Source organism: Diospyros lotus, chromosome 4 (assembly GCF_014633365.1).
Source record: "Diospyros lotus cultivar Yz01 chromosome 4, ASM1463336v1, whole genome shotgun sequence".
Taxonomy (NCBI): domain Eukaryota; kingdom Viridiplantae; phylum Streptophyta; class Magnoliopsida; order Ericales; family Ebenaceae; genus Diospyros; species Diospyros lotus.
The window spans coordinates 10094615-10115661 of record NC_068341.1 but is presented as its reverse complement, the minus strand read 5'-3'; the positions used below and the strand labels follow the sequence as shown (position 1 = coordinate 10115661).

The following is a 21047-nucleotide window of genomic DNA, read 5'->3' as shown; positions in this document are numbered from 1 at the left end:
ACCCACCTCTTAGAAACCTTGTATTCCAAAAGAGTTTTGACTCCCTAATCATTCACACCTCTATTTCTCTCTCTTTGCATCTTAATTTTATTATTATTATTATAATTTACTCTACTTTTTTTTAAGTACTAAAGGGGTGGGGGGGGGGGGGGGGGGGGACAATGCAAATGCAAGTCAGCAAATGAATTATATATTTAAATTTGAAGCGAAAAGTTATTATTTAAAATCATTTATGCTTTTAGTAAAAGATTATTTATTGAGATTAAGTGGAGGTGGTATGATGTGATGGTTTAATATCTTGAAAAAGACACCAATCTTTCAATCACTTTATAAAACAAAGCTTCATTTTTCCCCCAATCACTACTACCTAAACACAATTAAGATTTTAAAATTATCCAAAATACCTCCCTCTCCCCCACCCCACAGCAACAGTTCTTCTCTCTTTCGTTTGAACCTACCTAGCAATGGATCAGGCAAAAACCTATTTAATGTTTGTTTTAGTGGGGCCAATTGACCCCATGGAATTTGTTTTCTTTTGCTACGCAATACGCATACGTAAATTTTGAAATTAATATTTGTTGGCTGACAACAAATTTAAAACAATTAATTGACCCACCCATTGAAAAAAATAAATGTTTTTAATTAACCCTGCTAAATAAAAAATTATTAACTCCCCTCATTCAAATGTAATTAAAGGGGAAGAAAAATGTCACGATCGAGTTCATTGAATTAATACTTTTTTATGATATTACTAATTAACTAATAATATGCATAAAGAATACATTATACTTTTCGTTGTTACTCCCCCGCCACAAATTTTGATGATTATAAACTTTAAAAAAAAAAAAAATGCAATCTTGTAGATGAAGAGCGATTCAAAGAGCAATGCCACGTCAATGAGTGGGATAGCTAGGGTGCACTTCTATTATATAGAAAATGCTATTTGTATATAAGGTTGGTTACATAATATTTATAGGGATGATATATCGTGAAATATCACAATATTTTGAGTTCATCCCCTCTTCCCTATCTCTCATTCTTTCCCTCGCCGTTGCAACTTGACCTGCGACCATTCTTTGCCTCCTCCTGCTCTTGTCGTCGCCTCGCCTCACCAGCGCCTTGCCTTAGTCGCCTCACCTTGTCGTTGCAACTTCAGCTGTCTCGTCTCGCTGCTGCAATCTCCGTCGCCTCTGCTGCTTTGCCGCCTCGCCTCGCCTCGCCTTGTAGTTGGGGTCGACGGTGTGAGAGAGAGAGAAGGGGAGAGAGATGGTATTGGGCATTTGAATCATTTAATATAAGGGTAAAATAGGTATTTTATTGCTTGTGTAAGTATTTTTGTATAAAATTTTCGGTGCAAATAGTATGACCCTCTATTATATATGTGCAAGGCCAGGACAGCCCAGGTAGACTCCACTTTTTCTATCATTTTCCTATCTGATTCGGACATTGATCCCATAGATTCACCTTTTGGAGAACACAAAAGTTGCAGAGATCCAATTTAATGGCGCAAAAGCCAAAAGGCACCATCTTCTCTTTCGGTATTTATCCCTCTAAAATAGTTGGTTACGTATTATTATTATTATTATTAAGGTGATAGCTCAATTAGTTACAGAGATAGATCTGTCAAAATAGATAGAGCCTAACAAGTCTGACATCTTTTTCTTTTTAAAGACACGTGCTTTGCTTGAAGCCTTTTTAAAGATATATCTGTCTCTTTTGGATTACATTTGATGTGTAAAATAATTCCAAGTGTTTAAATATTACCATTTTTTTATCATTTCCTCTTCACAATTAAATAATTTGAAAAAATAATTTAAAAAAAAAAGATAATTGTGAGTACATTGAAGAATCCTGCTCCAAGCTTTTTGTCTCTTTCTCCAACTCTTGGTTTTTTTAATGTGGTTTGAAAGCTACTGATCACATCAATTACTCAATTAGTATCTCCTATATATATATATATATGTTGTGATCATCTATAGAGTAGACTGACTGGTGTAAAGTGCAACTATTTATTATATAGCTGATGGAATGAATGCATCATGCATGGCGATGGTGCATGTTCGAATCCAGCTCTTTCTAAAGTTGGCAATCATTTCCTGCATTTTTCAATAAAAGCACACAAAATTTTATTTGAATAATGATATTTAATCTCTCTCTCTCTCTCTCTCTCTCTCTCTCTCTCTCTCTCTTTTGTATTCTTAATTTGATGATTTAAAATTTAAGGTTTAATTATCGTTTATAACCCTATTTCGTAGTTTGAATTGGTGATTTAATTGCACAAAATATTCACTATGTTATTGCCTTAATAGAACTTGATAAAAGGGACCAACTGCCATTGATCGAATTTGTAAATTCTGTGTGAGCTTGAGAAAAGTTTGGACTCTTTGTCGCATATAAAACCCAATGCAATCTCTTATTGACAGAGGAATTATTGAGAATTAAATTTGAACCTTTTTAGCTATTACTATTTATGGTTATTTTTATATCATTTAAGAAGAATTTGGAGAGGAAAAGGAAATAAGGCTTAGAATTTTGCAAAGGGTATATATACATATGTGAGAGAGACATAGACACAGACAGAGACAGGGGGAGGGAGGAAAGGGATTATAGAGTAGAAATGTGCTAAAATGGAGGGCAGGGTGGCGCCCCCCCACCCCCACCCCCACCCCCCGGCCCAAAAAACACACACAGAATTAAAAGGCAAGAATTCTAAAAAGTTGGGATTATAAGTTGGAGCTTTAATCAATGGATCCGCCGACCAAAGTACTATTATGGTTAGAGATTGGATGGGATTTGCAGTTCGAGGAAAGAAAGGTTTTTCCATTCTACACTGCACTTGCCCGGGTTACCTCCAAGCCAAGCCCTTTCCTTTTTCCTTTCTAAGAGCTTAAAAGCTAATAACAAATTTGCTTTCAAAATACTAGATAGTGGAGCTTTCTCATCCACGAATCATGGCATGGACCGGTGCTAATGAATCATTTCCACTACTTTGTAGTTGTGCATACTCAAAACTAGAGTGAATTCATGGGGTATTAGGTTTGTTAGTTAGAACGTAAAGGTTGGATAATTAAGGGAGGTTACAACTTTTTTGAATTTATTAAAAAAAAAAAAAAGAGTTTGGCACAACTACTAAAAATATACTGAATATGTTTTTAGTTTAGTTAATGATTTATATTTTTTTACTAGTCGATATAAAATAATAGATTAGATGTTGACTTGACTATTTTATTAGACAATCACGATAAAATTAAAAATATTTTTTTTTTCTTTAATATATTTGGTTAAATCCATATTTTGAGAGGTTCACATTAACTACCTCACTAACAATTAGGAATCAAACCCACAAGCTGGAGAGCATAGTTGTTAAAAGATTATGTAATTTTTTAACAAGTTTTATGTAAAATTAAAATCTTACAAAATAAGGAGAAGATTAAAGATTTGGAGATCAAAGTGATCTACAAAGGCTAGAATCTAGGTCAAGAGAAACAAGAGTCAAAGTCTATTAGATATTTGTAGACTAGAAGACCCTCTCTATCACTCCTACCATGGGAATCTTTGCAACCAAATTATCACTAGGGCTCATGCCCCACAAAAATTTGAGGTGGGTCAAGTGAGATAAAAGAAAATATCTAGTAATAATTAATTATTATTATTATCAATTGGTTTAGTGTTAGGAAGGTATAACAACCTCCTATCTATCTATCTATCTATTAATTACATATCCTTATTTGCTCTTGTTTAGGTTGATGCTACCATCTTTAGTTCTTTATAAATAAATAATTAAATTCAACATATTAAACAGTTATGTTTATTAAGAAAAGTGGTTAATTTAATCAACTTCTTTTTTAATACTTTTAATTTTCTTTATATTTTTCCTAATTTGCAAAAGCCCTTTATCCCAAAGAGCCCAAGATCAGCTCAGCTGGTTGGAGGAAGGAAGGATACAGCTGTAAGGATGGTGAAAGGGGCACAGCAATGGGCAATATTTCAAAAGGAACAATGAGTAGTGATGGGGTAGTGAGTCATCATTACCCCTTTGATTATGAAAAAACCATACACAATCATGTACAAAAATATTATTTCATATAAAATAGCATTTATCTTGTCACTAGTTATACATAGCCCCCCCCCCAAAAAAAATAAAATAATTTATAAAACAAAATATTCTTACAAAATTAAAAATTTCTCCTAGGATAATATTTTTTTATAATTAAAAATCACTCGAATTAATTATTTTTTTTATAAGAATTGTTTTTTTTTTTTTTCACAACATTATCCTCTTACCATATATGTGATGTTTCTCTATCGTTCACTTTCATTTGTGATTCCCAGAGGCAGTAAAGTTGCAAAATAGTTGAATCTCCATCACCCACTCTTTTAGACTTCATTGCTAGGAAAAGGGGATGGGCTTTTGGAGGGCTTACAAAAGAGGCCACATTTGCAATAATTAAGCATTGGATGTCAATGGATTGGGGGCTAGCTGTGGGTCCTACAACCCCATAACAAAGATAAAAAAGAAGATAACTATGGCAAAACTATGGTCAACCAACACTCATTTTGCTGCCTCCTGGTGGAATGTATGGAATCTGACTTGATTTATAAGCAGCTCAATAAAAATCTTTGTTTCTTAATAAACACATAAGTTTAGACTTTATGATATATGAAAGATGGCTTTTAAACTAAAGATTAAGAATGATCATCTAGTTTTAATAAACGGCTAGAACAAGCTCTTCTCCCTAGTGACCTCACATCACGAGAGATAGAGGTAAATCAAGAGTCTTGACACTTTAGGATTTGAACTATAGACCTCTCACCCTTGAAGGTACTCATATTCAAAATCACCCGACCACGTATTGGGGTGAAGTGATCATCTAATTGATAACTCATAAGTTTAGAGTTAGGTTCTTCACATATAAAGTGATATAATTGATAATGTTATATATGATTAATAATATATTTTTTTAATTACTTAGATAATTATTGTGATGTTCCTAACTAACAAAGCTAGAACACATATGTTGTGTCTATAACAATATTGGGAGAGTCAAACGAGAGTAGAAAGTTCAACTAGAAAAAGCAAAGAATTGATTGGTAGAGTCAAGCAACTGTAATGATTTATAATTTAAATATTTGATCTTGAATTTTATTTTTCATTCATAAATTAACTTGTTATTCGTTGAAAATATTCAAGCGGCTAGAGCCTAAGTGAGGCCCAACGGAGAGGGCCTAATGAAAACATAAATTCAGCCCATTAGGAGAGGGACCAAGTCAAGACTAAGATCCATCTTATTTAAATAAGACTGAAATCAAAACCTATAAATCCCCGAACATTATAGTACTCTAAACCCTTATTTAACTTAATTTATTTAATCTTTATTTCCACGTATTCTCTCCACAACTCTGACTAATACATTTTCTTTTACAGCACCTTACACTTGTCTTAATTTTTTTATTTTTTTTACCTAAATCTCAAATTAATAGTACCAAAACCAATTAACTAACAATTTAATTTAAACATAAGAGTAGAAAATATTTTTTTTTAATTTTTAAAGCTTAACTTTTAAATTTAATATGTCATAATATTTTATTATTCAAAAAGTAATTATTTTTTAAAAAAATATAAAAAATATTTTTTAATTTATAGTATAAAGTTAAAAATAGAAAAATGAGTTTTCTGGGTTTTAATTAGAAATTATATAATTTAGTAAAAAATAAAATTACAAAACTAAAAAATATTCCTACAATTGAACGGGCCCTATGGAGATTTTTATTTCTAAAATAAAATGGCAATAAAATAAGTGAGGCCCCCTAATTGGACCAAGTTAGGCAGCCCAATTCAATCTACAATAAGCCCAAGCTAATTTTTGGTTATTTCAGCATCATGTTTTTAGGCCCAATCTTCAGAAACTGAACGACGATTTCATTGAAGTACCGAGCATGCTCCTCATTTTCAATACAAGAATTACAAAACCCTAGTTCCCGCCAAATCAATTGGCGCGAGTTCCATAATCTTATCCTATTTCTTGATCTACGGCAAACTCATCTAGATCCGATCTCGAGAGCTCTCATTTCACACCTCCACTGCTTTATCGTTTTCCCCGTCGGTGCTGGAGCACGGGCTTCAATCTCAGGTGAGTTCAAACCGAGCTTACTTTCAACTGTTTTTACATTCTCGTTGTTTTCTGCGTTTTCTATTGGAAAATCTTGGCAATTAGGGTTTTTGTTGTAATTTTTGATAATGAAAAATCTGGGTAATTCAGGTTTTGTTGTATTTTTTTCAGATAATGAAAAAAATATTGGTGTTTGCGGTTTTTGTTGTATTTGCTCTATGGATTTTGATATTGAAGGAGATTAGGGTTTATCAGCGACGATGAGTACTTTTCGCATTCCTTGCATCTGCGTTTTATGTAGTTCTTGGTTGAATTTGTTTCAAATTATTGACTAGGATTATGGATCTGGAAAACCAACGTTTGGTTAGTTTCTGCCTTCTGATTCCACTCCACTAGTAGTAGTAGCTCTCTTAATTTCATTTTTTTTCTTAATGCTTCTTAGTCGTTTCCCATCTAATACTCAAGCTATAGGGATAATGAAGTGAAAACTTTTATTGGACTATTCTTCTCATTTTCCAGTGAAGCCAACAAGGAAAATCAATTTAACGCCAATTTCCAATCTTTTTTTTTTTTTTTTCTTTTTTCTTGTCTTTGTCCTTTGCTTTGCTTTTCACTTCACATATCTTTCATAACATAAAATAGATAAAGAAAAGTAAGGGGAGACTGGCCCGATTGCTTTATATTTTAATAACATGACTTTCAATATATATTCTCAGATTATAGATGCAAACTTGATTATTATTTTAAGGGGTTTATTCTGTAACTGGTTTCATCCATATACTAACACTTCTAATTGGTGTAGGAATTATATAAACTAGGCTTGAGGAGTATTTTATTCACAATTTCTTCTAACTTGGTACCCTTACCAATCTTAGAAATTTTTTAAGTCCACATATTAATTCTGCTATTCCTCACTGGCTTTCTCAGTCTTCTCCAAACGATAGCATAAATATGTTTTGTATCTGCATGACAGTCATCAAGTTAAAGTTCTAGACATTTGACATGCTTAGGATAGTCCTTTTGCAGTATTGCTCTTGTCTAATTTTACTTTAGAGATCTCAAGTTCCAGTAAATCAGTTATACCCTCCTAAATTGCTGTAGCTCTCAGTTTCTCTCTCTCTCTCTCTCTCTCTACACACACACACATCTTATATATACATATGCAAACAGTAGTAGGGACTTTAAGTAATTTTTTATTCTATTCAGGCTCGTGCTTCTATTCAACATGCATTATCTTTAGAGCTGAAGTTGATTACCCCTTCTGATTGAACATTCTTTTCTTATGCTTTTTACCCAGAGTAGGCAGGGGAAGATAACTTCAAGTTTAGTTAATGCAGCTGAGGAGTAGCAGTCATTTAAACTTTATTCAAGCTATAAGGGCTGGTGTTGTTGAAAAAATATGTAACATGGATTCTGGTGGAAAGCCTGCTCTTGTCTTCAAGAACTTGAAGGATATATATGGAAGTGAAGATTCCAAAAACCTTACTGATCTTTCAAATCTTCAAGAAAAAGACAGGAATGAAGATTCTTTATTTGATTGTCACAGGGTCAAAACTGATAATCTCGTGGAGAGGAAAACTAAGGAAAGAGAGATCTACATGAATGAGTTTGATCACAACTCTGATGATACTGAAGACGCCAGTGATTCTGATGATTTTGTCTTAGAGAAAATGACACTGAAAGAGCTTAAGGAGCATTGCAAAATAAAGAAAAGGAAGGTTTCTCATTCTGTTTGTGTGATTCTGAAACAAGATTATACTGATTTGCAGCAAGAAGAAGATAAATGTGATCTCATGGAACCTATCTGTAACTGGAAATCAAAGCATTCAAAGAATTTGAAGAGGAAAAGTAATTGCAAGACAGAATGTGTTTCTCCACCTTCTAGAAGTACATGTCCAGTCAAATCGGAGCAAATTCTGGATGTTGAAGATTCTGTGTTATCTAGTGCCAAATCAGAGCAGATTCTGGATGTTGAAGACTCCGTGTTATCTATTGTCAAATCAGAGCAGATTCTGGGTGTCGAGGACTCCATGTTATCTAGTACGGTTATACCTGCACCTATTAACATTGAAGTTGAGGTTTCTGGAATGGAGAACTTAGAGTGCAGTAATATGGTTCCTGTTTCTGATGACTCTTCAATTGATTGCAGTGAGAGTGGTTTATGTGGAGATGTAACTAGTGAAACTACTGCAACTGTAAAGACTGAGCCAAAGAGTGGGGAACTAATCTCCTCAACAGAAGATTGCCAAAATTGCGTTCTTTCTGAAATTTCTTATGAATGTTTGGAGCATATTCTTCCTTTGATTGATGCTGAGAATGTGGGGGCAGGTACGCCAATGAACTTTCAACAGTTTCCACTTTTGTCCGCATCAGAAAATGGAGAAGGATATATTGACCATCCATTTTTTGAAGAAACCTCTCCACAAAAAACTTGTCACGGCGTGGGTCAAGAGTCAAATTCGTATATTTACTCCCAGAGCAATTCATCTATTTATGAAACTTCAGTCCAGGCTAGTGATATCTCTGGACTTCAAGTGCCTGATGCCCCCAAATATTACAGTGAGTGTTGCTCAGAACTAAGTTGTGGGGCTGATTCATGCAAGTTGGAGGATGGCATTGATAAAACTTTGCCTCCAAATCTTCGAACTGATTCTCCAACTAGCCCCTTTAGTAATTGTAACTCATCTTCAAATTCTAACACTTATTTTAATCCTGAAGTTGTTTTGGCTTCTGTCGAGGATGAACCACCTGCAACTGAGAAGCCACCTGTAACTTCTGTCAGTGCTGATACTGCCAGAAATAATTTGAGTTTTGATAACAATCCAGTTGCTTTTAGAGATACTTCAGTGAGTGAGGGGAAGCGGCCTCCAACATCTGCCTTCAGTGACACAGAAATCAACTCCCCTGAAAGCAGTCGCAATAGTGTATGCGAGTTCTCAGTGCCAGAGAACAAGAACCATCATCATCTGGAGCAGCACCATCCCCCTGAGAGGCTTCTTTCAACAAGAAAAGTAAGAAATTCTTCTAAGTTTTAACTGATGTTGATTTAGTAATTAATGTTTGTTCTGTGGACATTTTTGCCATTATATGTTTGTTTCTTTCAGGCCATTTCTCCAACTTCTCAGGAAAAGCTATGTCAGGCAATGAAAGGCGTGGAATTAACTGAAGACAAGTACCAGTATAGTAAGTCAGAATATTGAAGTTACTTCTACAGATTCCTCACATACTGCATGTAGTGTGCAAATATAAAATGATTTGGCTTATGACACTTTCTTGTAATTCACGTGCAAAAACCTGAAACCATATCAGATGACTACCGGAGCCAAATGACCAAGAGTTCTAATTTCTATGGTAAACCATGGCCTTTAAGGAGAAATCAACTATTAGGATTAAACCTGAACCATGCCATACGACTGCCAGAGCATGAAAAATCGAGTTCAATTTCTGTGGTAATCCTTTACCTCTGCTAAGGAGGAATCAGTTGTTAGGATTATTTGGAGATGGCTGCTATTTGTATTGACAGTTCTTAGATGCACTCTTGTTACAACAATTTAGAGTTGATATGAATACTGGTCATGTAGCTGTATCAATCAATTCCGATACATCCCCACAACAATCATTTATATATGAATGGAATTCTTTCTGCCTTTAACACAACTCAAAACCATGTTTTCCTTGTCATTCTGTTCAGTTTGTTCATTTATCTGGTCAAAAGCTAGATAAACACGTGTAACTATAGTATGGATACAAACTTTTCAGCTTACATTTCCTGTGTTCCTGGTAATTTTATGTAGTCTCCATCCTTTTTAACTTTTGGAACTCAAACTTTATTCCTTGAATGCCATAAATATTCCTTTTTCTAATTCTGAGTGCTCAAACAGTCTCTCTAATCTTTTTCTTTTGTGTCATAATTATATCAGAATGCCAGGAGGAACTCCAGTTCAGCAAAGAAACTGAAGATAAGGCTTCACCACTGGGACTAGATGCTGATGGTGCTGAAGTGAATGCAAGTCCAAGAGAGCCCGCACAGTTCAGTGGAATCAAAGTTGTTATAACCCCCAAGAAGATAACTAAAAAGCCAAAGAGTGAAAGAAAGGATTCTCCACCTAAAGGCATTGAAAAGGGTGTCCATCTTCTCACTCCCTACCTCATCTTAGCACTGGGGCAATATCAATCCAGAGTTGTTCTGAGAGTGCCATCACATTTTCACAGCGGCAGATGCATGACATTGAATGTCTTGCCAATAAGCTAATGGAGGAGTTGAAATCAATGAAGGACATAGTTGAAGGACAACTGTACTCTAAAGCAATTCCCTCTACATTCTTGAAATATGATGTGGATAAGGTACGCGAACAAACCAAAGCATGCATCTGACTGCATCAATCTTGTTTTAATAAGGTTGTGTTCGGTCCTTATGCAAGATAAACTGAAGGGAAAAGAAGAAATAGATAATTAACTGTAAAACTTGAGAAAAATTAATGTGAAAAAAATGAATATATCAATATTTCAAATAATTAAATTTCTCTTGAGTTTTCAGTGTTGTTTCTGTAAATGTGGTATAAATGTTTTCCCCAAGTATCTCAACTTTTTGGAATGTTTTGCTAAAACTTTTAGAAGATTTTCATACCTGTAACAGTAAAAATGTTTTTGGCTCTTTGAAAGAGTTTCTTGAAAATCTAGCTTTGAAGAGTCTTCACCAAAACAGTATTATTTTAAAATTAAATTACTGGAATAGTATTGGATTGAAACTATTTACTAAAATAGCTTTGAAGAGGTGCTTGCGTGGCAGTGAGCAAGGCAAAAACGCTCTTGGCAAGAGCATTTCTGGCTTCGGGTTAAAAAGGGTCTCGCCAAGAATGTTTCCAAGGTGAAGCCACACTTAGAAAATAATCTGTTCAGGATTATGGGCAATAAATACTCGAGGGAATAGCATTTCTAAGCTAATCACAGAAGCACTCTTGCCTTATAGACACTCTTGCCAAAAGTGTTTTTTGAACACAAAATTCATGGGTGTTGGTGGTTAGCCTCAAAAGGGCCCGACTTGCGATTGATGATCCATTTTGGTCGATCTTTATCTTGGTTTAATGTGTCTTTACAAGATCTAGGTGTGGCAAATGGCTGTAAGCAATTTGGGTTGGTTGTTTTACCAAAAAAATGCTTGTTTGTTCTCTAGATGGATTTTTTCCACCATCATATACATGAACATGGGAAGGCACAGAGTACAAGTGCTACATGGTATAGATGTTGATATGGTCAAGGCACATGAACAACCAAAATGGTTGATAAATGATATTAATATATAATGTTTTTTTCCCTCCCAGTATCCTATAATGTCTCTTGCCCATTCATGAAGACAAGAAAGCTTGACCCCCTTCCTGATTTTGGGTTTTCTTTGTTGGTTGTTTTGTTATGGTTGCTGCTTCTTTTTTCTTTCTTTTCCTGCTGCTTTCCTTCTTGATTTGTATCTTCCCAGCAAATATATATCTATATATATATATGCAATTTTTTTTAGGCGAGAAAATAGTTGTTTTGCAACACTTTTCACAATTGAGTGTTCTTTGTTTAGATGGCTTTCCTATTGGGCTTCGAATTGACAGGTCACTGGTGCCCAATACTAATCTAGTAAATGGTTTCAACCCATTGCTATTTTGGTGAAAAATTTGAGCTTTTTAAGCATTCTTTCATCTCTGAGATGCTCAGGTGGCAACACTTGAATTATTTATGTTACCCCAACTGTCCAAGCATCAGAAGTTCCTTAACACCTATCATGAATAAGATTTGGTTTTCTATGGGTTCGGTATAAACTTCATTGTAGCCATTTGTGTACAGTTGTGCATGATTACATGCATGCAAACATTTATGAAAAGCAGCTGAGTTAGTGTTCTACCTTGATAGGTGAGCAAAGCTGTCAAAAGTGCAACAAAAGTTGAAGAAACAACAAAGAAGTGGCTATCCATGATGGCTAGGGACTGCAACCGATTTTGTACACTCATGGTTTGTTTCTCATGTCCTCAATGAAAACAAGCTTTGATTTGCTTGGACTCATGTTTGTTGGATTGTCATGACATTTGATCACATTTTCATTTACTTCCTGCAGAAACTGACCAAGAAGGATGAGGGTGCAAGTGGGAATGAAATCCACAGGGAGAGGAAGAAAATCAAATTTGCTGATGAAGCTGGTGGTGTGCTTTGCCATGTCAAGTTTATAGAGGATAGCGTAACTTCTCCAGATTCTGAAAGTTCAAAATAGGGTATATACCCTAAATCCTGAGCAATAGTTGTTGTACATTGATATCGTAAGTTACTAAAAGCCTTTTGGTTGGCGAGTTGTTGTGTAACTTGCATAAATTAGTATCATGAGAAATTAAATTATTCAAATAACAAAAATTATCTTGCAAAATATTCAAGCTGCTCAATTTCGTTCCTCCTAATTATTTGGTTTGCCATGAAGTTGAAAGCTGCCATATAGTTTTGTTACCGTTAGATCTTTGCATGTTTTGGTGTGTATCTATATATATCTATATATATCTATAGATATATATAGATATATAATTATTGACTCTGTTTGATTGGGTGTCATCTTCGCAGTTGAGTTTAACTTGGCATCAGATATCTAAGCATGTTTTATTTTGCTAAGAGTATCAAAACATGTTTGTGTGGGACTTTCTTTATATCTATGAGGCAATGCTGAGCGCCTTATTTCTCTTCTAGAATTAGGAAAACTGTAAAGCAGGACAGGAAACAAGGTTCCAATTGCTCTGATGGGGCTCTGAATCTCATTCCCAGTTGATTAGGAAAACCCTATATTACCACGATTGTTTAAGTGTAACAGTTCGCAGTCTTTCACCTTGATGTTTGATCAAACAGGGTTGTACTAATTGTCGGCTTCCTAGCACAATTCTCCTCCTCTGTGTAGGCTTGGAACTGGAAGTTGATGTGTTGGTTCTAAGGGGAGGTCTATATCATCTAGAATGTTTTGAATTAAATTAATATTATTTCGTGATTTTTATTAAATTAACATTAGATGATTAGATGAAGTTTAGAGAGATTCACGCTCTCATAGGTCGGGTGACAAAAGGCCAAGCAATAGGCCGGTATAGTCTAATGGGGTATAGTCTAATGGGTCGTGAGTTCGATTCATTTTCTACAAAAAGGTCATGAGGGTACGAGGAATCGCAAAGAGATAGTCATCCCAAATTTAGAGAGATCCACCAACTCAATACTATACTATTATAGCACATTGAGGACTCCTAGTCCTATTCAGGCTTTTAGAGAGAGAGATGCATTGTTGGTTTGCTGTAAATTGAGTTTGATCTCTAGTTATCCATGGCATAGAGGTGACCAACATTAACGTGGTTTTGATGAGCATATATTATAGTAATAGTTAGCAGCATCGTATATGAGGATGGAAAACGGAGACAGAGGCGATAAGCCAGAGCCGGTTTGTGTAGTATTTTTGCAAAAATCTTCTTTTATAATCCTTAATTTTCTACAGAATACATCGGACAGAGTAAATAATTAATTAAGCAATATATGAAATCCAATATTGTATCTTTATTTTTATTTTTTATTTTTTCTGCACCATCTTCTTCAACCTCCTTGACAAGACCTCCATGGAAAAACTCTCTCGAGGCTAGGGACTAGGGAGTGTCACAGAACAAGGCCTCCCAAATCTCCGTAAAGGCATCGACGATGGCGGCGTGATGGTGCCGCGAGTTCAAGGAGAGAAAGCACAGCAAGAGCTGCTCCAAATCCTTGGTTTCAGACATCTGCTTCTCCAATATCATCTCCAACATTGACCTCTTGAAATCTTCATACGGATCCTCCGACCTCTTCACCACCGCAAAGCTCTCCTTCACCTTTCCTTCCACCGTGCACGGCCCCAGCCACCTCAAAACCGACGTTTTCGCCGGATAACCACTTGCTGCCGCCTTCCCTGTTTCCTCGGTATGGTTCAGTACTGTCCGAACCTTCTGGTTCTTCTTCGTCGTCTTCGTTCTAGCGTCGGTGACGGGACCCTCACTGATGGCCTCCAATGAATTACCGAAGACAAAGTCGTAACAGTAGGATGACTCAAAGCTTCGCGAAGAAGAAACAAGGCTTTCAGTCTCTTCGTTGTCATCGGTACTGAACCAATTATCATTCTCCACCGACGAGGTGCTTCTGAAAGCCCTAACCTTTGCTTTCTTCTTCTCCTTCTTTCTGTCTTTCATCTTCGTCTTTTCAGCTCTAGGAAACCTGACAGGCCACGTATCACTGGCGTCAGAAACATCCGAAACAGGAGAGTTGTATAACATGCGATGATGAAGTTTGCTTTCTTCTTCCAACTTCTCCGGCACTGGCACTGGCACCGTCGATGTCTTCTTGTTGCCGTACTCCGATGAAACATTATTGTTCTGGAAGCATGATGATCTTGATCGGCAGCCACAGTCGACGGATACAACATTATTAGAGAGATGGCGTTTGGACAGAAAAGGGTGGTCGGGCGTGGACGGCGGTGGCTCGAGGACGTTGGGATAAGCAATATCGAATGCTTTGGGGTTGACAGGAGAGAACCGATACGTCGCCGGAGAAGGAGTTTGTGGCAACAGAGAGGGTTGTTTGAGACGACATAACTGAAAGGAGGGAAAAGAAATCGAAGTTTGAAATGCTTAGACATAAGAAAGAAGAAGAAGAAGAAGAAGAAGAAGAGGAAGAAATGGGTCTCTTCTCCCAAATATGTTGAAAAAGAAAAAGAGATGAAGTGTGGGAACTGATGCTGGATTGAAGCTTGAATGGAGCTGGCTGGCTGGCTGGCTGGTTCGAGCGATGTTTATATGCATATATATATATATATATATATAGAGGGATGGCTGCCGGCTTGTAAAACTGTATGCTAATAATAAATAAACAAATCCACGTTCACATACAAATTCTTTGCCGCTTATTTTAGCGCCACGGAAAAATGACATTTTTTGTATTTTTTAAAAATTATGATAAGTAATTTACATTCCACACCTCTTATTATTTAAAAATTATATCCGGGCCTTTTGGTGGGAGAAGATTATGTGTGCTTGTGCGTATAGACCCGACCCGTCTCTCTGTCAATTCAATTCCCTGGAGGTGGGATTTGGTTTTAAGGAAATAGACAAACAATGCCATGCTAAACACATATTACATATATAGTAAGAAGATGAGAAAAAAAAAAAAAACGCGTATTTATAAGCAAATTAAGTCAGCAGTTTTGGGCATTCTTTCTTCTTGTTGTTGGGAAATTTTGAGGAATCATTCATGGTATGGTATGGTACGGTTGGATACACCTAACTCAGTCTCATTCGTCCTACCTACTTGGAAAAATTTGACCAAAAACATTTAAGATTGTTGCACAATTGTTTAATAATTGTTTTTATTTTTTTTTTAACAATTATTACTTTACTATTTGTTATTTTATATTGGGCTGATTTGGGAAACGATGACAATATGTGACAGCTAGTTATAAGTCATTATAAACAGATTAATATTATTTTTATTAGAATGTTGGTATAAATCTTATGGTGCAGTGCAATGCACAAATATATGTTACATTATTTACAACAATTATACGAGGACAAAAACCACAACCACCACCCTTTTTGTACAAAGTCAAACACCTCAAATCATAAGGAGTTTATTTATTTGTGTTACATTTTGCTTTTGATTTTTAATATTTAAAAAATTGTTGACCAAGCAATCAATCAGATGCAAAATTAAATGATGCGATCATACTATTTATTTGTTTATGATTATAAGATGATTGTAATTCATTTTGGTCTATGCCGTGCGTGCGTGCGTGCGTGTGCTATGTACAGATCCTCCAAGACCATGTAGCCTGCTGCCTGCTGGAGCGTCCAAATCTGAATGGAAATCAAATAAGATTCTAAAAAAATAATTAATTTATAAAAAAAATAATTGTAGAATTAATTTGGATGCAGTCAGTTCTGACAGTTAGTTGAAGGATAAATGAAAAAAAGGCAAATTACAGATATTATTATTATTATTATAGAAGATTGAAGCTTCCGAAGGAAGGACGCCTTTTCCTTCTTTCTTTCTGCAAACGCTGAAAAATGGCGGGAATATTTCGCGCCATTGCTTGGCGCAGTTTTTTCCCTTCCAAATCTTCTCTATATAATCAATCCATCCCTCCTTTTTCCCCATCCTTCAAACCCTTCTTCTGCAACTACCCACTCAAGCTTCATCATCCCTCAATGGCTCAGGCAGACCCACAAATCAACGGTTCCGAAGTCCAGGAGCCCTCCCCCAAGATTCCCAAGCTCGATCAGAACGGCGTCCATGGATTCTCCTACAAGGCCGCCGCCCCATTCTTCAAGGTGAAGAAGCTTTCCGAGAAAGCTATTCTGCCTTCGAGAGCCTCTCCTCTCTCCGCCGGTTATGATCTTTCTAGGTAACCATATTTATGAATCCTGCACGTGTCAGTGTATTCGTGTGTTTGGGTATTTTCAAATCTAATCGTGGTTTTCATTTTCGCGAGCAGTGCGGCAGAGGTCCGAGTTCCAGCCAGAGGAAAGGCCTTCGTTCCAACAGACCTAAGCATAGCAATCCCAGAAGGCACATATGCTCGTATTGGTAACCGTTAAAAACGCCATTTTCTATATCTATATTTCTCCTTTGATTTGCTGTGCGTGTTTTTTATTTGGGTTGGGGTTGAATCGCAGCGCCGCGATCTGGGCTGGCATGGAAGAACTCGATCGACGTTGGGGCGGGCGTGATCGACGCCGACTACAGGGGCCCAGTCGGAGTCATATTGTTCAATCACTCCGACTCCGAATTCGAAGTGAAGGAAGGCGATAGAATCGCGCAGCTGATCATTGAGGTTATCGTGACGCCTGACGTGGCGGAGGTCGCCGATTTGGATGAAACTACAAGGGGTGCTGGTGGGTTCGGTTCCACTGGCGTTTAGAGCTGCGCGATATTTTGGAAGGTTGGTAGGATATAATTAGTGGGATATTGGGTCACTATTTTTCTACATTTCTGTTATTGTTGATGTGTATTTAAAGGCTTAATTCATCTAAAAAAAGAATCTCAGTTCAGCAGTCATTATTTTTCTGCCTTCCAAGTGGTTGATGAAATTCCTGATTGAGTTCCTTCGCTATTTTTCTCTACAGCTCCATCAAACTTAACAGATCGATCGTAGCAGCAGTGCCATGTCTTTGGTTCTCACTTCTCAGTGGCTTTGTCGAACATATTTTGTGCGTGGACCAGCGCGAAAATCTTATGTAAAAGAATGCACTGCCAATGATGAACCTACTCTTTAGGCGTTTTTTTCCCTTTGTTGATATGAATGTGACGTGCATTAATGGCCTCTTTAATTGCCTTCGCTGTTGGTGAAAAAACTTTATGATTAAATGATTTTTTTTTATCTTTTCCTTTTTGGGGTTTTGGGATAATAATTATAAAAATGCTTAATAGGAACGTAAAATTTTGGTTTGAAGATAATTAAAAACAAAAATAAAAATAAATACTATAAGGTAATTTTTATGATAATGAAAAATTTTATTGTAGTGTCAGACATGCATTAAACCATTAATAGGGGCTAGTCGATAAGGTTAACCATGACTCATGCCAGATGGGCAAACTCTCCCAACCAACGAGACAGCATTCTTAATCTAACAACCAAACAAAGACAAACCCAAACCGTCCACATAAACTCAAAAGAAAGATTAGATGGCTAAGCAAGCACACAAAATCACTTAGTCATATCACGAAAACAAACACCAATCCTGTAAACTATAATAAATAGTTAGCCTTTCTAACAGAAGAATTAAGAAGGAAATGAGTTCGGGTAAACCGGGATCATGCACGCCGCCTCTTGAAGTTTCTAGTTGTAGCTTGGTAGGTCCGAACGAGCAAGCCCACTCCTATTCCGATTCCCAGGCAAATGCCGAGGCCTATCCCCACGCCAACCCTCACTCCGGCATTGAACCAGGAGAGCTCACCATCGTCGCCTTCCGCGTACTCTTGTCGCCCCCAGTACATGTCGTAGTCATCCTCGCTCTCTGGTTTGCTGTTCTTGTGCTCTGCTACCTACAAATGCGAAGAAGTTACAAATCGTGTTTAGGCTCGCTTGACAAAACTTAAGTGCCATTTTAGGAACCAAACAAGGAATATGGATATGCCATAGTATGAAGGAGGAGATGCCAATCTATAAGAGTTTAAAAAGAAACGATGTATAAAATTGTAAAAAGTATGCTTCTATCTATGTACTATCGACATAGATTTCTACAAAAGGTTTAGGAAAAATGGGGACCCAGCCCATAACCCCATGACTTCATCTTGAGATAAGGTTCTGTTTTCAGTCCAAGAATCAAGACCTCGTGGAGGTGTGCATTTCAGCAAACCATATGTTTCTAAAGATCACAAAAGTATTGTTGTCATTTTGCAACTCCATATGACATTTCCGTTGGAGTGGAAATTTTTTATTTCAAGTTGTCATTTCGACAGTTGCGGGGATGGCACCTCGGATGACAACTCCTGCTGGAGTTGCACTAAAGTGGAAGCAAATAGTGCACCCATACCCAGGGCCAGAGGGATAAGGAATGCACATCAGTGCAGCACCATGGCATCGCATGTCCCTTGCACCATGCATCAATAAATCCACATTTAAGATCTCTATATATCGATGTTATCCACAATATCTGGCACTATCGTGTTAATTTCAATAATTTACCTGTAACCATATCAACATTTTGCAATGTATCCTTTTCCGTTACTATTTCACTCCTTGGTTGGCATTGAAGTAGTAAATATATGCTATCTCGGACCATGAAAACAAAGAGAACAACAGAACTTTTAGGTTTGAAAAGAGAGCATCTGAAATATATTTACCTGCAGATCAGATACAGATGAAACTCTTATCGGGGATTCAGTTGATTCATTCTCTGGGATTGGATTTAATGTCCCCTTCCTATTGTGCTTCTTTCGGGAACTAAGTTGCAAAGTCTTGGTTAGGATAATCGGTGTTCCTGAGAAGCGACCTGTAACATAAACTTCAAGGGTAGGTGACGATGACAACGATCCCACAATGTGTTTCCCTTTCAAGAATCCACTGCCAACAGGTTCACAGTTCATGCTCCATTGTGGTGCAATGCTTTTAAATTCTCCAGTCGAACCATTGGCATTAGACATCTCCAGAACCCCATTTAGCAGCAGATCATTTTTATCAAAAACCTCAAATTTAACACTCCCTGTCAACCTTATGTTATCCGTGCTAACAAATGTAGCTTCCTCTGATTTCTTATCCACTCTGTCCCTCCGAAGAAGGGAAGAGATCCCTTCAGAGTTAATAGAACACCTCACACCATTCACTTCAAGGACGGTGTCAGGGCTCAGAGGGACATGTTTCACAGTGAGACACTCGGGGGTAGAATCATCAACCACAAAATTGCTGATTCTAACGTAGAAAACTCTCAAATCAAACCATGATAAGGATAAGCTAGTGCAAGGTTGGAAAGATGGGTGCCTAATAATCTGAAGTCCCGGATCGGCTGCCTTATCTCCATTCGATGTTTCATAAGAATTCTCCATTTTCTCAGAAGGTCAATCCTCTCTGACATCAGAAGAACCATGTCATTGCAAACCAGAAGAAGCAATACCTTGTTTGGGAACCAACATATCCGTTCGTATCAGAAAATCGTACAGATTCTTGTACTCTTAAAAGTTTCCAGACAGATATAATCAATGGAAGAAGTTAAATACGCTAGCCCAGAAATCATAGCTGATCAAAGGCCCTCGTTTTAGGAACTAAATCCTTGATACGAGGAAAAGAGTAGACCGAGTACAGATTCGTAACTAAAAGGGCATATAAAGCCAACCATGCCACCTGATCTACAGGGATTGGAAAGTAATTTTCAAGTATATTAGGAGAGATTCAACCTTAAAATTAGGAAAGTAATTTCTATGTACACAAGAATTTCTCGTGTATCAGGGGATATTCAGCCGTAAAAATAGTTCAAGGAGATAAACGACCAGCCAGCAAAAAAAGGAAACAGGAAACAAAGAACTCACCAGTACTCAACGGACCCAAAGCTAAGCAGAGGAATACTTCCTTTGTATTTCGTTTTCGCTCAGGAATTTCAGCAAACACACGTTGAGCTTAACACCCTGCAACTCTCTGCTCCTTAGTGAAAAACAGAAATTTGAGCTGACACCAAAAGAAAATTGCCGGCGATCAGAGACAATGCACCCCGTCACATAACTAGCCAAAACTCTTCCTCTCTGTTCTTCTTTCTCTCCCCCCCCCCCCCCCTCTCTGTAGAAGCTAGAAGAACGAGAGCAGTAGAAATGCATTAAATTGATTAAAAAAACCGTAATAATTAAACACTTACTCAAGAAACTAGTTTTGTCCGTTATTTCTTGCTGAATATCTCTATCAATCGAACCCGTCCAAACAATCGATTCCAAGCTCCAAGCCGTGATCTCTCGAAGCTCCACCTAAGGGATGTGGATCTTCTCCTCTGCTCCAGCTCAATCTTCGCGGCCCAAATCCGACACTAAAACCACAGCAACCCCAACATCTCTTTGCAAATAAACAAAACCGCTCTCTACTAGAAAATCCCAGGCACCAGTGAGGAGCCCAACATAGGAGTTCTCGAACAAATCTCTCAGATCCTCGTAATGGGTCTTCGATTGTCTGAACCAATATTTTTATATGAAATTTTAGATTGTGAACAATTGAGAGATGATATCTTATAAATTGTATGAATAAATGTATATGAACTATCGCTCGATCTTATCCGTCACGGGGTCCGGTAAATTTATTTGAAAGCGATGACCCAGTTATGGATGATGGGTGGAGATGAAGGATCGAACGGCTGGCTGTGAATGCAGTGGCCTTCTTGTACTTGATTGCTTTGTGATGATTAGGAAAGATAAAATTCAGTTGTATTTGCACGTGGCATGTTT

General features: G+C 37.0%; 4 protein-coding genes across 12 annotated transcripts; 2 read left to right on the top strand and 2 right to left on the bottom strand.

Annotated features, from left to right (window-relative positions):
* The first annotated feature begins 5933 nt into the window (after positions 1 to 5933).
* On the top strand, positions 5934 to 12551 carry LOC127798658 (uncharacterized). The gene is given in 7 exon segments (XM_052332188.1): positions 5934 to 6131; positions 7413 to 9121; positions 9215 to 9293; positions 10031 to 10267; positions 10270 to 10454; positions 12006 to 12104; positions 12208 to 12551. Coding segments are annotated over 6 exon segments (2433 nt in total). The 5' UTR covers positions 5934 to 6131; positions 7413 to 7441; the 3' UTR covers positions 12361 to 12551.
* Positions 12552 to 13557: 1006 nt separating this feature from the next.
* On the bottom strand, positions 13558 to 15424 carry LOC127799660 (transcription repressor OFP7-like). The gene is made up of 2 exons (XM_052333881.1): positions 15415 to 15424; positions 13558 to 14760 (listed from the first exon to the last, which is right to left on the bottom strand). The coding sequence occupies exons 1-2, from the start codon at positions 15422 to 15424 to the stop codon at positions 13751 to 13753; spliced, it is 1020 nt and encodes a 339-aa protein (XP_052189841.1). The 3' UTR covers positions 13558 to 13750.
* A 739-nt stretch (positions 15425 to 16163) lies between these two features.
* Positions 16164 to 17448, top strand: LOC127800509 (deoxyuridine 5'-triphosphate nucleotidohydrolase). Its single transcript, XM_052335160.1, has 4 exons — positions 16164 to 16530; positions 16621 to 16712; positions 16802 to 17067; positions 17252 to 17448. The coding sequence occupies exons 1-3, from the start codon at positions 16193 to 16195 to the stop codon at positions 17044 to 17046; spliced, it is 675 nt and encodes a 224-aa protein (XP_052191120.1). The 5' UTR covers positions 16164 to 16192; the 3' UTR covers positions 17047 to 17067; positions 17252 to 17448.
* A 318-nt stretch (positions 17449 to 17766) lies between these two features.
* Positions 17767 to 20887, bottom strand: LOC127800508 (uncharacterized protein At1g01500-like). 9 transcript variants are annotated; one of them, XM_052335151.1, is made up of 4 exons: positions 20471 to 20887; positions 20151 to 20286; positions 18972 to 19970; positions 17767 to 18170 (listed from the first exon to the last, which is right to left on the bottom strand). In XM_052335151.1, exons 3-4 carry the CDS (start codon positions 19668 to 19670, stop codon positions 17940 to 17942), a joined length of 930 nt encoding a protein of 309 aa, XP_052191111.1. In that variant the 5' UTR covers positions 19671 to 19970; positions 20151 to 20286; positions 20471 to 20887; the 3' UTR covers positions 17767 to 17939. The 9 variants fall into 9 exon arrangements, with proteins under 9 accessions (XP_052191111.1, XP_052191113.1, XP_052191114.1 ...); XM_052335153.1 differs by having other exon boundaries at positions 18972 to 19965; XM_052335154.1 differs by having other exon boundaries at positions 18972 to 19738.
* Between the last annotated feature and the right edge of the window lie 160 nt (positions 20888 to 21047).